We start from the raw sequence: 16,944 nt of genomic DNA, 5'->3' as shown, positions 1-16,944 counted from the left end.
GTAAATTAATTCCAAACATTCACACTCAGGGGTACTGACATGAATGGAATAGTATTCAAAACCAAAGTTCATGTCAACTTCTCTCCTTATGACTACTTCTCTCCAATTTACAAAGTCAGCATGCCCATTATGAACAAAACTTCCAATAAGAAACATGCCTTCCTTGCCCCAGCTGCCTTCATCCAATTTCATTTGGTTTTGATATCCAAACAATGCAATTTACCCTATGGATGCAGTTCAGAGGACATGGAGTGCAAAACCAGAGATAACGGTAAATGGGAATGGAAGCCAGAAAGTTCATCCTAGAGCCAGACTAGCCACAACCTTTGAATCCAGGGTTTCAGAACCATGGACAGCAGCAAAGACCAGTTCAATTAGTCCACCAATATAGATAGTATGGAAAGTTCAGGTCTCCAAGCTCTAGAAAAACACTTTGATAACATGGCCATTCTCTGTCTTTCATTGAGATACATAAAATAAGAATGAATCAGGAGACAAGGATATGCTAGATTTAGGAGTCAATATGGATATTGCTCACTTTTTAAGACTGCCACTCTTTCTGGAGACAATGCCACAGGGAAGGATGTGGTTAAGGCTAAAACCAAAGGCCAGATCCTAGACCAAGAACTCACTCTGGTTTCTGACTTCATCCTCCCATTCCTGCAATAAAGGGATGATTGGTGATGACACCATAGATCATACAAAAGACATCCTCTTATTAGAAACTAGATATTGCTGAAAGTGAATAAGGGAAACTTCAATTTCTGCTAAAAGATTTCAGAAATTACCACCCATATACACTTACCTCAGAGACCAGAAAACAAATGTGCTAGAGGCATTCTTTCAGGGAAAATAGAACATCATGGAACTGTTTTCAGAAGGGAAATTAATTGGTTATTTCTATTTCAGCTTAGCTAAAGCTGTGAAAATCTAATCAGAAATATTTTTCACAGTGGCATCTTTTCCCAGATATTGAAATACCTCAAACCATAAGCCATTTTTCATTGTTGATTTTGTTTTTGCTGAGTGAAACTAAATAATTACTTCAAACTTCACTCAAAAACGAGCCTTCTCTCAAGAGACTGTAAACTTGCTCATGAATGAGCCAGTTCCCCAGACTCCACCTCTGATGCTTGAAGGTAGAAGACATGGTTCTCACAAGCAAACTCAGTTCTTGCAGTCCCTAGAGGCAAGTGCCAAATAGTCAGCAACCAGAAAAGGCTGCATGAAATTTCAAATAACAGGCTGCCCACAATCTGAAGTTCATCTGAGCTTCAACAAACTATTTCCAAATGTCAACACTGAGAATGAAATGGGTATGAATGCATTTTCCCTACCTTCTCTTCTCATGACTTCAAAGCTCCTGGATTCCTGCAAGAAAAGAAAGATTTTGTGTTTTTGAAGAATAATTCATATGTACAGATACTTGCAAATATCTCACCTATTCTTAGCCATTTATTCACAGAAAGGTGAACAATCTCATAAGAACATGACATTCAGCAATGTTGGGTCTGCTAAACTCTCAACACACACATATCTGTAAATGTAAACAACTTGTTGCTTTGGGGGCTTAGGCAAAAAATATTGTTAATCATGTAGTTTTTAATGAGCAGAGCCAACTCTCATGGTCTTCTGTATGTGGAATCTGGGCTGGTACCAAGTGTTAAGGAAGACTTTTTTCCAGTTTGACACCCTACCGTCTACCTAGGCTGCAGGTGCTTGTAGAGCCTGGGGAAAACCTAAGCAGACAGGGGCCAGAATTATCTGATTAGCAGCAGGTTCTGCTTTGTGGTGTCATAAGGAAGACCACCATTGCTCCCGTGTGGGTCACTGGCACAATCTGGTGACTGATTATGCTCAATTCAGGAGTTTCCAAAGGGTGAGCTCTTATGGACCACTTGGATAGTTAGTCCATGCCACTGGACTACATTAAGCCCTTGGTTTTTCTTAATTCAATCCCATCTTCCTGCTACATGCAGGGAAATAAGCAAAGTGTTTCTGAAGTTACATAAATAAAACAGAGTCCCTGCAATGAAGATATTCACAGTTGAACAGGAGACTACAGAACAAACACAAATTACTGAGAAATAAAGGATGATTTTGCTTTGATAAACACCAGTATATTCACATTCAGCTTGAAAAATAAGGAAGAGGGTTTTTAAAAGAACTTTGAAAATAGCCCTGAAGACAGGCTTTTAGGGCAGGATTTCAGACAGGAATAAGGGAGAAAGAGAGAATAGCTTAAGCAAAGGTAGGGTGAGGGTAGAGTACAGGGCACACTCAGGAAGCAGGAAACGGCCCAGTGAGAAGTAATAAGGGAAAAAGGCTGGAAATATTTATTGTGGTTTCATAACTAATATAAAGCATCTACAATTCATCATAAATGACCAGTTTAGGATAAAAAGCCTAATATTGGGAACAAGCTGGAAATCCATGCTAGGAAATGATTGTTAGCAACTGAAGAGAAGATAAAACACTAAACTTGGGCCAACTCCTCACCAACACAACCAAGAAGACCATTCAGCACCAGCACTTTTTAAGCAAATGACAATGTCTTTCACACCTTAGCATTCTTATCAAACATCCATTTAGGGTCAGGAAGAGAAGGCAATATTAGAGAGAAAACTGAGGAGGCACTGAAAAGTTCATTCTCCCCAAATAACATTCTCTGACTGCCACCTCTGTAATGAGCAAAGGCCCAGGTGGAGACCAACCTAAAAGACATGTTATAGGCCAGCAGCCCATCAGCACAGCACAATGAACCAAACGAGCTTCCAGAATGCTGGTTCCCAAACGGGAATTCACCAGCTCAGGGTTCATAAGAGGGAGCATAGAGAGTGGTGAGCTCAATGAGAGATATGTAAGCCATGAAGCACATCACACACAAAGCAAGCCCAGTTCCTCCCATACTCCTCCTCCCCCTGCTCCAGAGGCTGGCACCTCCATCCCTGGAAATAACTAAGATTTGTGAAACAGTAGTTCATAATTGACTTACAGCTCTAGAAAAAACTTTATGGAAGTGTTATTGCAATTACACATAGTTTATAAATTAACTTAGGGAAAGCTGACATAGGCATAACATTGTATCTTATCTAACAACATGGTACTTTAAATAATTCGTTCAAGTCTACTTTTATTTCTTTCAAGAGTATTCTATAATTTTCCTATATGTATTTTGAATTTTTTTTTATCTTTTGTTATCATAAACGGAATTTCTCTTTCATTATGTCCTCTATCTGGTTTTCGTTTGTATATATGACAGCAATTGATTTTTACATATTGATTTTATAACCAAGAACTTGACTAAACTTGTTATTGCTTGGAATTGTTTTTCCATTGATTCTTCTAAGGTTTCCATTTCTATATTTACATAATCTGCAAATGGCAATGCTTTTCTCTCTTTCTTTCCAGTTCCTATGTCTCTAAGTTGCTTTTTCTTGTCTTATTACTTCAGCTCATTCCACAACTTAAGGTTAACCATTGTGGACATAGTGGGCATCCTGGTCTTGTTTCTGACTTTAAGAAGAAAATCTTGGAGGGTTGCTTGGAAGATGGTGGCATAGGAGGACTCTGAACTTATCAACTCCCACAGACATGACAAATTTACAACTACCCTTGTAACAATTATCCCTGAGAGAGAACTGAAAACTGGATAAAAATAACCCCCACAACAAGGGACAGTGCTGACTGAGGTGGAAGAGGCAGAAATTCCCTTCTGGAGAGGAAAAAGCCACATTCTTGCTGCAGCACGTCACAGCAGGGAGCAATCTTAAGCCACATAGGGGATCGCCTCCACCTTCCAATGCCTGAAACAATTGTGTGCTGTCATGCTGGGGGCCAGCTCCATCTGGCTGCACTACTGAGTGAGCTGAAAACAGCCTTGTAGGCCAGAGGCTTAGAGCAACTGTAAGCCCCTGAGCCTACCCCAACCAGCCATGCTGGTGGCCTACTCACTTAACAGGAAAACTGCAGCAGGAATGTTCTATTACACCTTGCAGCTGACTGTGCTGGGGCTCCCCATGTCTGACAGAGTGACTGAAGGGATCATAGCAGCCAAACACAGCTGAGCATTACAACCATCTGGCCAGGGGGATAGCCTAGCCTCCCTGTGCACCTGCAGCAAGAGCAACCCTGCCACAATAGAAGGACACACATGGCCCACACAGGTGACACTCTCGAAACTTCTGGAACTGGTAATGAGAGGGAAGCACACTACTGGGCCTCATAAGGCATCTCTTACCTAAGGTCACCTCTCCAAGATTGGGAGATGTAACTGATCTACCTAATGTTTAGATATAAGCACATAGAAAGAGGCAAATTTAGAAGACATAGGAATATGTTCCAAATAAGGGAACAGGACAAATCCTCAGAAAAAGAACTAAATGAAACAGAAATAAACAATCTACCTGATAAAGAGTACAAACTAATAGTCATATGGATGCTCACAGATCTTGGGAGAAGGATGGATGAATTCAGTTAGAACTTCAACAAAGAATTGGAAGATATAAAAAAGAGCCAATCAGAAATGAAGGATACAATAATAGAAATGAAAAATTCACTAGAGGGACGCAAAAGCAGAGCAGATGATACAAAAGAATAGATCAGTGAGCTGGACAAAAGACTAAGGAAATCACCCAAGCTGAACAGATAAAAGAATTAAAAAGAATGCAGACAGTCTAAGGGACCTCTGGGACAACATCAAGTGCACTAACATCCATAGTATAGGTATCCTAGAAGGAGAAGAGAGAGACAAAGGGGCAGAAAATCTATCTGAAGAAATAATAGCTGAAAACTTTCCTAATCTAAGGAAGGAAACAGACATCCAGGTACAGGAAGCACAGAGAGCACCAAACAAGATAAACCCAAAGAGGCCCACATCAAGACACATTATAATTAAGATGTCAAGAATTAAAGATAAAGAGAGAATCCTAAAAGCTACAAGAGAAAGGCAACAAGTTACATACCAAGGAAACCCCATAAGGCTAACAGCTGACTTCTCAGTAGAAACTTTACAGGCAAGAAGGGAGTGGCACAATATATTTAAAGTGTTGAAAGGAAAAAAACCTACAGCCAAGAATACTTTACCCAGCAAGGTTATTGCTCAGAATGGAGTGAGAGATAAAGAGTTTTTCAGACAAGCAAAAACTAAAAGAGTTTATCACCAATAAACAAGCCTTACAAGAAAGGCTAAAGGAACTTAAGTGGAAAAGAAAAGAGCACAAATAGGAATAAGAAAATTACCAAAAAACAAAAAGAAGCAATAAAATCACTGGTAAAGGCAAATATACAGTAAAGGCAGCAGACCAACCACCTATGAAGCTAATATGAAGGTCAAAAGACAAAAGTACTAAAATCATCTACCTCCATGATAAGAGGGTAATGGATACACACACACACACACACACACACACACACACACAGAGGTTAAATATGAGATCAACAACATAAAATGTGGGAGGAGGGGAGTAAAACAGCAGAGCTTTTAGCAAGAGGTCAAACTTAGGAGACCATCAACTAAATATAGGTTGCTATTTACATACATTATTATATATGATATGAACCTCATGATAATCACAAACAAGAAACCTATAACAAATACACAAGAAATTAAGAGAAACCCAAACATAACACTAAAGAAAGCCATCGAACCACAAGGGAAGAGAACAAGGAAGGAACTGAGAAGAACTACGAAAATACCCAGAAAAAAAGTCACAAAATGGCAATAAATATATACTTATCAATAGCTACTTTAAATGTCAATGGTCTAAATGCTCCAATCAAAAGATATAGGGTGGCCGATTGGATTAAAAAACAAGACACATACATATGCTGTACACCAGAGACACACTTCAGATCCAAAGACACTCACAAACTGAAAGTGAAAGGATGGAAAAAGATACTCCATGCAAATGGCAGTGAAAAGAAAGCTGGGGTAGCAATACTTATATCACACAAAAAAGACCTTAAAATGAAAATTGTAACAAGAGACAAAGAACGGCGCTATATAATGATAAAAGGAACAATCCTACAAGAGGATATGACACTTGTGAATATCTATGCAACCAACATAGGAGCACCTAAATATATAAAGCAACTATTAACAGACATAAAAGATGAAATAGACAGTAATAAAACTGCAGAATACACATTCTTTTTTAATGTACATGGAACATTCTGCAGGATAGATCACGTATTAGGCCACAAAACAAGTCTCACTAAATTTAAGAAGGTTGAAATGATACCAAGCATCTTTTCTGACCACAAAGGTATGAAACTAGAACTCAACTACAAGAAGAAAATCACAAAAGCCACAAACACGTGAAGATTAAACAAAATGATAGTGAACAATTATTGGTCAATGAAGAAATCAAAGGAGAAATAAAAAAATACCTGGAGACAAATGAAAATGAAAATACAACATGCCAAAATTTATGGGATACAGCAAAAGTGGTTTCTAAGGGGGAAGTTTACAGCAATACAGGCCTACCTCAACAAACAAACAAACAAAAAATCAAATAAACAATCTAACAGTGCACCTAAAGGAGCTAGTAAAATACGAATAAACAAAGCCTAAAATCAGTAGAACGAAGGAAATAATAATAATCAGAGCAGAAATAAATGAAATAGAGACTAAAAAAAAGAATAGGGAAAAAAAAATCAATGAAACCAAGAACTGGTTCTTTGAAAAGATAAACAAAATTAAACTTTCAGCAGGACTCTCTAAGAAGAAAAGAGAGAAGGCTCAAATAAATAAAATCAGGAATTAAAGAGGAGAAATTTGTACTTCTGAGGTGTCTGTTGTAAAGATTATAAGAGACTACAACAAAAAGCTATATGCCAACAAATTGGATAATCTAGAATTCTTAAAATTATATAACCTTCTAAGACTGAATTAAGAAGAAATAGAGAATTTGAACAGATCAATCACCAGTAAGGAGGTCGAAACAGTAATCAAAAACCTCCTAAAATAGATTCCTCAAAAAATTAAGAATAGAACTACCATACGACCCAGCTATCCCACTACTGGGTATCTATCCAAAGAACTTGAAGTCAGCAATTCCAAAAGTTCTATGCACCCCAATGTTCATTGCAGCATTATTTACAATAGCCAAGATGTGGAAGCAACTAAGTGCCCACCAACAGATGATTGGATAAAGAAGATGTGGTATATATATATATATATATATACAATGGAATACTACTCAGCCATAAAACAGAAGAAAATTGTCCCATTTGCAACAACATGGATGGAACTTGAGGGAGTTATGTTAAGTGAAATAAGCCAGATAGAGAAGGACAATCTCTGTATGACTCCACTCATATGAGGAATTAAAAAATGTAGACAAAGAGTGCAGATTAGTGGCTACCAGGGGAAAAGTGGGGTGGGCACAAAGGGTGAAAGGGTGCACCTACAATGCGACTGGCAAACAATAATGGACAACTGAAATTTCACAAGATTGTAACTTATCCTTAACTCAGTAAAAATTTTTTTTAAAAAAAGGATTTTTACCTAAAAAAAAAAAAAAAAAAAACCTCCTAAGATATAGAAGTTCAGGACCAGACAGCTTCCCTGCGGAATTATGCCAAATATTCAAAGAAGACTTAATACCTATCCTTCCAAACTCTTCCAAAAAATTGAAGAGGAGAGAAAGCTTCTTAAGTCATTCTATGAGGCCAACATTACCCTGATACCAAAACCAGAAAAGGATAACACAAAAAAAGAAAATTACAGGTCACTATCACTAATGAACATCAATGTAAAAAGCCGCAACAAAATGCTAGCAAATCTAACACAATACATTAAAAAGATTATACACCATGATCAAGAGGGATTTATTCCAGGGATGCAAAGACGGTTCAACATCCCCAAATCAATTAATGTAATACACCACATTAACAAAATGAAGAATTAAAATCACATGATCATCTCCATAAATGCAGAGAATGCATTTGACAAGATACAGAATCCATTTATGATAAAAACTCTAAATAAAATGGTATAGAAGGAAAGTATTTTAACATAATAAAGGCCATATATGACAAACCCACAGCTAACATCATTCTCAGTGGAGAAAAACTGAAAGCCATCCCTCTAAGAACAGGAACCAGACAAGGATGCCCACTTTTGTCACTTTATTTAACATGGTATTGGAAGTCCTGGCCAGAGCAATCAGGAAAGAAAAAGAAATAAAAGGGATCCAAATTGGAAATGAAGAAGTGAAACTGTCACTATTTGCAGATGACACGATTTTATATATAGAAAACCCTAAAGAATCTGCCAAAAAACTTCTAGAAATAATAAATGAATTCAGTAAAGTTGCAGGATACAAAATCAACATACAAAAATCAGTTGCATTTCTATACATGAACAACGAAGTAACAGAAAGAGAAATTTAGAATACAATCCCATTTACAATTGCAACATAAAAGAATAAAATACCTAGGAATAAATTCAACCAAAGAGGTGAAAGACCTGTACACTGAAAACTATAAAACAATGTTGAAAGAAACTGAAGACAACACAAAGAAATGGGAAGATATTCCGTGCTCTTGGATTGGAAGAATTAACATAGTTAAAATGTCCATACTTCCTAAAGTAATCTACATATTTAATGCAATCCCTATCAAAGTCCCAATAATGTTTTTCACAGAAATAGAACAAAGAATCCTAAACTTTATATGGAACACAAAAGACCCTGAATAGCCAAAGGATTCCTGAGGAAAAAAAAAACAAAGCTGGAGTTATCACACTCCCTGATCTCAAAATATACTACAAAGTATAGTAGTCAAAACAGCATGGTAGTAGCCCCAAAATAGACACACAAATCAATGGAACAGAATCGAGAGCCTAGAAATAAACCCACACATCTATGGACAGCTAATTTTCGACAAGGGAGCCAAGAACATACTATGGAGAAAGGAAAGTCTCTTCAATAAACAGTGTTGGGAAAACTGGACAGCCACATGCAAAAGAATGAAAGTAGACCATTATCTTATACCATACACAAAAGTTAACTCAAAATGGATTAACGACTTGAATGTAAGGCCTGAAACCATGAAACTTCGAGAAGAAAACATAGGCAATACGCTCTTCACCATCAGTCTTAGCAGCACATTTTCAAATATCATATCTCACCAGGAAAGGAAACAATAGAAAAAATAAACAAATGGGACCACATCAAACCAAAAAGCTTCTGTACAGCAAAGGAAACCATCAACAAAATGCAAAGACAACCTAACAATTGGGAGAAGATATTTGCAAATCATATATTGGATAAGGGGTTAATATCCAAAATATACAAAGAATTCATATGTCTCAACAACAATAAAACCAACGACCCAATTAAAAAGTGGGCAAAAGATCTGAACAGACATTTTCCAAAGAAGATATACGGATGGCCAACAGGCACATGAAAAAATGTTCAACATCACTAATTATTAGGGAAATGCAAATCAAAACTACAATGAGATATAACCTCATACCCATCAGAATGGCTACAATTAACAAGACAAGAAATAACAAGTGCTGGAGAGGATGTGGAGAGAAGGGAACTCTCATACACTGCTGGTGGGAATGCGAACTGGTGCAGCCACCGTGGAAAACAGTATGGAGACTCCTCAAAAAATTAAGAATAGCACTACCATATGATCTGGCTATTCCACTGCTGGGTATTTATCCAAAGAACATGAAAACACGAATATGTAAAGATATATGCACCCGTATGTTCATTGCAGTATTATTTACAATAGCCAAGACTTGGAAACAACCTAAGTGCCCAGCAAGGGACAAATGGATAAAGATGTGGTATATATACACAATGGAATACAACTCTGCCACAAAAAAAGATGAAATGTTGCCATTTGCGACAACATGGATGGACGTTGAGGGTATTATGCCAAGTGAAATAAGTCAGAGAGAGAAAGTGTAATACTGTATGGTATCACTTATAAGTAGAAGATAAAAACAAGAACAACAAACACACACATAGATACAGAGATTAGACTGGTGGTTACCAGAGGGGAAGGGGGGAGGGAGGAGGGCAAAAGAGGTGATGGATGGTAATAAGTCTTTGGGTGGTGAACATGATGTAACCTACACAGAAATCGAAATATTATGTACACCTGAAATTTATATTATGTTATAAACCAATACTACCTCAATAAAAAAAGAAGAAAATCTCTAGTGTTTCCCTATTAAGTAAAATGCTGGCTTTTGGCCCAAGGTATGTTTATTATATTAATGAAATCCATGCATATTTTATTGTGTTTTTAAAATAAGCATATGTTGTAGCTTGTCCCCTTGTTTATTTTTTGGCTGCTTCCCTCCACTGGAATGTGAGTTGGGATGGTGCCAGTATTTTTTTCACTCTTGCAGCCCCAGTGCTGTAATAGAGCAGATGCTCAATACATATTTATTGAATGAAAAATAAAATAAATATGTGTTGAACTTTATTAAATACTTGTTTTGCATTTATGGATATGATCATATGATTTTTTTCTCTTAAGCTCTATTAATTTGATGACTTATCTAAGAGATTTCATAGATTTTTAAAATAGATTTCTAATAGATTTTCATAGATTTCATTCCAACTATCCCTGTATTTCTGGAAGAAGCTTTTCTTTAATCATGATGCATTTTTAAAAAATATGCTGTTGGATTATGTTTGCTTGATTTTAAATATGTTTTTGCATTAATGTTCATAATGAGATTGGTCTATAATATTTAGGTGCCACTTTTCTCAGTTTTAGGAAATAAATGATACCAGGTTCATATAAGGAATTTGGAAGTTTCCCTTTCACTATGCTCTGAAATAATTTAAACACAAGTGGGATTATCTGATCTTTAAAGTTTTTTCAACTTCATGCCTCAGATATTTATTAAAAGGGGAGTAAGTAGAAGGTCAGAGAGGTTAAAACTCGTCCAAGTCTCACATTTTGGCAGTGGCCAGCTGGGATCTAAATTCCAAAGTCTGATTCCAAAGCTTATGCACAAAACAACATTCCACCTCTTTAATTCACAAAGATAGTGTGAAAATTAGATGAGAAAGACTTTTGTTTCAGACTACAAAAGAATAACCTCTACCAGACCAATCTTTCCATTAAGAACAGCTATAAAAGTTGGAGAAGAAAACAAACAAAAAGTTTTCTGAAGGCATATCAGGGCAACAAAGGCAGCCAGAACTTGAAGAGCCAGTATTCAGAGAGAAGAGAAGTCCATTGAAGGGATCCCCATATTCACTGCACATTTTCCCTGTAGAGCATTTGTGGTTTTGCACAAAAGCCAAGCAGAAAGTGATGTTCTAGAACTTAAAGAAGTCTCAAGGAGTTTGGAGGTACCCGAGTCGGAGCTACTGAAGCAGCCAGAACTTGAGAATCTAAAATCCTAGAAAAAGTACCAGAAAGAAGTGAGCCCAATATTCTTCACACAGCTTCTTTGAGTTATATAATTACACCTGAGCTGCACATAGAAAGGGCAAGAGGTTGAGAAACAAGCAAAGAATTAGCCTCACAGAAGCTAAAAAAACTAAGCATACATTTTGACAGTATCATGGTGCTGTCACCATAGGGAGACAAAAATTGGGCTTTCCAAGAAAGAGTGGCCCTGGCAAATGCAGCGGACTTTCAGTTAAGATCACATACTCTCAAACAATTTCTATTCCTGAGCAGATCAAGGTGATCTGCCAGTATTCTCTAACAAAGACAAGTAAATCCCCTCTGGAAGACAATCAAGCTATCCACAGGCTTCACAATTTTTCATATATAAGGGGTCCAGAATCCAATACAAAATTACTAGGCATGGCAGAAAAAGGGATCAAATGACTAAAATCCAATAAAATAGCGAAACAGACCCACAGGTTATCCAGATTTTAGACTTATCAGACACAAGCTCTAGAATAATTATGACTAATACATTCAGGAAAATAGAAGAAAAGATGCTGAACTTCACCATAAAACTGGAATCTGTTAAAATAAGAATCAAGTGGAAATTCTAGAGCTGAAAATTAAGTGACTGAAAGAATTCAATGAATGCAATTAACTGCAGATTAAACACAACTAAAAAGAGGACAAGTAAGATGGTAGCTAGGTCAGTAGGAAATGACCAGATTGAAGATCTGAAAGGGAAAAATAAAGGATGAAAAATACAGAAAAGTGTATGAGAGACATTATGGGACATGGTAAAAAGGTCTAACAAGCATGCCATTGAAGTTTCACAGTGAAAGGAGAGAGGAAATTGGGCAAAATCAATACATGAAGAGATAGTGGTTGAGAATTTTCCAAAATTGATGAAAGACATCAAGCCAGACATTTAGGAATCCCTACAAACCCCAAACAAGATACAAAGAAAACAATCACCAGGTACTCACAGAAAAATATTTGAATATTCAAAGACAAAAAAGAAAATCTTGTAAAAAGCCAGAAGGGAGGTGCTGGGGGCAGAGTGGACACATTACTATGAAGGCACAACAATAAGGCTGACAGCTGACTTTTCAGGGGAAAATGGAACCAGAATACAATGGAATGACATCTTTAAAATTCTGACAGAACACTACACCCAGTGAAAATATGGGTATTTATAAGGTAAAATAAAGATGTATAAAGACAAACAAAAACTGAGAGAATACATTTCCAGCAGATTAACACTAAAAGCAACACAAAGGAACGCTTTGGGTGAAAGGGAAATTTCTCAGATGAATGCATAATTATGCAAGAAGGAATAAAGAACACCAGAAAGGGTTTAAAAATGGATAAATCTAATTTTGGCCACTTAGCACAACAATACTGCCCTCTAAAGTAATAATATTTGTATAACTAAAATACATGATAATATGATCACAAAAGGTCAGGAGGTCAGATGGAATTGAAGCATTATAACGTCCTATTACGGTACAAAAAATTGTAAAATTAGTGCTATGAGGCAAAGGAGTGAGATAACAAAAAAATTAAAGAATCCAAAGGAAGACAAGAAAGGATAGAAAAAAAAAAGGAATAAAGAACAAAGAGAATAATGTGTTAGATTTAAAAGAAAGTGGACTAAATATTTCAACTAAAATACAAAGATTGACATAATAGATAAAATCCAATTATATGCTGCTTACAAGAGACACAACATAAATGAAAGGATACAAAAAGGCTGAATGTAAAAAGATAGAAAAGCTAAACTGTATTAAATCCAAGAGAAAGTTGGTGTAAAGTAGACTCTAAAGTAGAATTACTATTAGTGACAAAGAGGGGTGGTTCATAGTGACAAAAGGACAACTCAACAGGAATATATAGCAATTCTAAGCTGGTACACAGCTCATAGCATAGCCTACACATAAATAAAGTAAAAACTAAAGAACTAAAAGGAGAAACTGATGTTGACAAATCCACAACACTGGTGGGAGAATTTAAGAAACCTCTGTCACTAACTGATAAAATAAGAAGAGGAAAAAAACTAGTAGGGACAGAGAAGATTTGAACCTCATGATTACCAAACTTGATGTAGATGACATACATCGAACACGGCACCCACAACTGCAGACTGTACATTCCCTTCAAGTGTCCGTTCAATAGTTATAAAAATTGGCCATATGCTGAGCCATCAGGAAGTTCCAACTTTCAAATTATTAAAATCATATAGAGAACAAACATAGTTTTCTGACTATAGTGAAATTAAATTAGAAATCAATATAACAGAAGGATACAGAGAAAAATTTCCAAATATTTGACCCATGAATTTAGAAGCATATTGCATAATTTTCAAAAGAAAGTCAAAAAGGAAACAAGAAGATATTTTTTTTTTTTAAAGATTTTATTTTTTCCTTTTTCTCCCCAAAGCCCCCCCGGTACATAGTTGTGTATTCTTCATTGTGGGTTCTTCTAGTTGTGGCATGTGGGACGCTGCCTCAGCGTGGTTTGATGAGCAGTGCCATGTCCGCGCCCAGGATTCGAACTAACGAAACACTGGGCCGCCTACAGCGGAGCACGCGAACTTAACCACTCGGCCACGGGGCCAGCCCCAACAAGAAGATATTTTGAACTGAATGACAATTGAATTACAGCGTTTAAAAAATTGTGGGATGCCATTAAGCAGTACTTGGAGGAAAATTATAGCTTTAAATGCATATGTTAGAAAAAAAATAAAGGCTAGAAATTGATAACCTAACCATCTATCTCTAAAAGCTAGAAAAAGGACAATTTAAGCACACAAAAAAAGTAGAAGGAAAGAAATAGGAGCAGAAATCAATGAAATAGAGGAAACAAATATACCATAAAAATTTAGAGCCAAAAATTGGCTCTTTGAAAAGATTAATAAACTTGAGAGATTTTTAAGAAAGCTGATCAAGAAAAAAAAGAGAATGTTTACAGAATTCAAAATAAAGCTAGAAACCACACATACTCAGTTTCTGGGTTTATGACAAAAGTGTCAGTGTAATACTTCGGGGAAAGGATGGCTTTTTCAACAGATGGTGCCAGATCTATTGGATATCTACATGGAAAAAAATGAACCTTGACCTCCTACCCTTCAACATACCTAAAATCATTTCAGGATGGACTGTAGATCTAAAAATGAAAGATAAAACAATAATGTTTCTGGAAGATACCATAAGAGAATATCTTCATGACCTTAGTAAGTGAAAATTTCTTAAATGGGATGTGAAAGGCAGCACCATAAAGGAAAAGAATAATATTCTGGACTTTACTAAAACGAAGACTTCTGTTCATTAAAAGAGATAATTAAGACAGTGAGAAGTCAAGCCAACTAGGGAATACATTTGCAACGTATGTATCTGATGCAGGACTCATTTGGAAAACAGCAAGTACGTTTGCAAATAAATAGGACAAACACAAACTAATTGAAAAATGAGCAAAAGACCTGAATAGGAAATTCACAAGTTAAACCACAATGGGATACTACTCTACACCAGAGAAAACATAACATTAAAAAAAAACTGAAAATACCAAATGTTTACAAGGATATGGAGCCACTGCCATTTTCATATTCCTAGAGGAAACTGCACCAGCCAGACTCCCCTCCACCGGTCTGAGCCTCAGTTTTATGGGATCCTCCCCTGCAGACAATAGGTGCTTCCCGCAGTGAATTGCTCTTAGTTATCTCAGTGGTTCCTTTTTTGGCTTTTTAACCCTTTACTATCTGTTTAACCAATTCCATATATTAAATTATATTAGCATAACTAGTGTGATTTCTGTCTTCCTGACCCAACAATTCCTCTGCCAGGTAAATGTCCAACACAAGTGCATTCATGTGAGCACCAACATATGTATAAGAATGCGACGTGCAGCATGACGTGTAACAGCCAAGAACAGGAGCAACCCAAATGCCCACCGAGAGTACAGTGGATAAACACAGTTTGGCATTATCCATGCAATGGAAAACTTCACAGCGATGCAGAAGAACAGCACTGCAATATGCAATAACTTGGGTGAATCTCACAGACAAAATGTTGAGCGAAAGACGACAGAAAAGTACAACTTATAGGATTTTATTTTCATAAATTTCAGAAACAAGCAACAGCAATCTCCAGTGACAGCTTAGCGGTCACTTTTGGGGGCTAATGACTGAAGGGACACAAAGGTGGCTTCTGGGGTGCTGGGAATGTCCTAAATTATGATCCTGGTAGTAGTTACATGGGTATGTTTACTTGGTAAAAATTCATGGAGCTCTACACCTCAGATGTGTGCACTTTCCTACATGTTTGATTTGCTTCAATAAAAAATTAAAAAATAAAATAGGACAAAGTACCCAATAGTACCCATCAGAAGTTTGTGGAACAGAGGGAATAAATCGCACTCCCTAATTTACAGATAAGGAAGCTTCCACTGAGGGAAAGGCTGCGGCTCACTAACTATCACATGAGCAGTAAGTGGCCAAGTCAAGGCTAGACTCAAGCCTCAGAAGTCCTACTGCTACACTCCACTGCCTCAAAGCAAACACTTGATGAATATTCATGAGACATAGGGCAGGGATTAAAAGTTGGGACTCTGAAGTCAGACGGCTCTGGGATGGATCCTGGCTTATTCCTGCCAGCTGTGCCCCTGCTACCTTTGGTGAATTATTTCACCTTCCTAAGCCTCAGCTTGTTCATCTGTAAAATAAGGGCAGGAATTGTACCTTCCTCACAGAGTGGCTGTGGTGACTAAGTGAAATAATAATAAGCCTATACTATCCTTAGCATGGTGGTCGGCATACAGGGGTCCTCAAATGGCAGCCATCACCACCATTATTGCCATTACTGAAGATACTGAGAGAGAGAGAGACGATAGGATTGTCTGGGGGAGGTAAATGGGTTCAACAGCTCCATCAATTCTTGAGGCTAAATAAGAATCTACCCCCAAAAAGCTGTAGCAGAAGGGTACAGAACAGAGTTCAATGACACCAATGACAGCAAGGCCTGGATGCATTGCCTAAGGAAGAAATTAGTTGCTGCAGAAGCTTCAAACCAGATGGTTAATAAATGAGTTAGTGCATGGGCATTACTTAATGACTAAATTTCCTTAACTAAAAATATAATTTTATTACGGTATAAATCACACTTTCTTAAAGTAGGGAATTAATTTTAGATTTTTCATTCACTGTTCATAACCTTTCCACGAATTTGACAGCCAAATCATTTTAAATGTCATTTAACCAATACAACAGCTTTATTCCTTACTGTATCTTTCCTGAATCTATTATCTTCTACTATAATGTAGAAGAACTGAGGTTAAAGATTACCATTCCATCAGGCTGTATTTTACTGTGCAGTTGAACTGCATAATCTTTATTTCTGAATCAACATAATGTGAGTGCTGAGTAATATTTTTCATAATCCAAAAATCTATTACAGATTCTCAGCTACCAAAAAATAGTTCGAGAGCTGCTGAAAGAGTATGAATGAGGACCCTCCAACTCCATCCCAGATCCTTCTCACGTCCATCTTAGGCTGTGCTCAGCATCCTAGG

At 36.9% G+C, this 16,944-nt stretch overlaps 1 protein-coding gene across 2 annotated transcripts in view; it reads right to left on the bottom strand.

The window, feature by feature from the left end:
- Nucleotides 1-16,944, bottom strand: part of FSTL4 (follistatin like 4) — a 408,701-nt gene that overhangs the window by 362,543 nt on the left and 29,214 nt on the right. For both annotated transcript variants that reach the window (XM_070571053.1, XM_070571054.1), the window contains exon 3: nucleotides 1,338-1,371. In XM_070571053.1, coding sequence (XP_070427154.1) covers nucleotides 1,338-1,371 — 34 coding nt within the window. The remainder of the gene's footprint in view (nucleotides 1-1,337; nucleotides 1,372-16,944) is intronic.

This window comes from Equus przewalskii, chromosome 13 (genome assembly GCF_037783145.1).
Source record: "Equus przewalskii isolate Varuska chromosome 13, EquPr2, whole genome shotgun sequence".
Lineage (NCBI taxonomy): Eukaryota > Metazoa > Chordata > Mammalia > Perissodactyla > Equidae > Equus > Equus przewalskii.
This window is presented reverse-complemented; position numbering and strand designations above follow the sequence as displayed.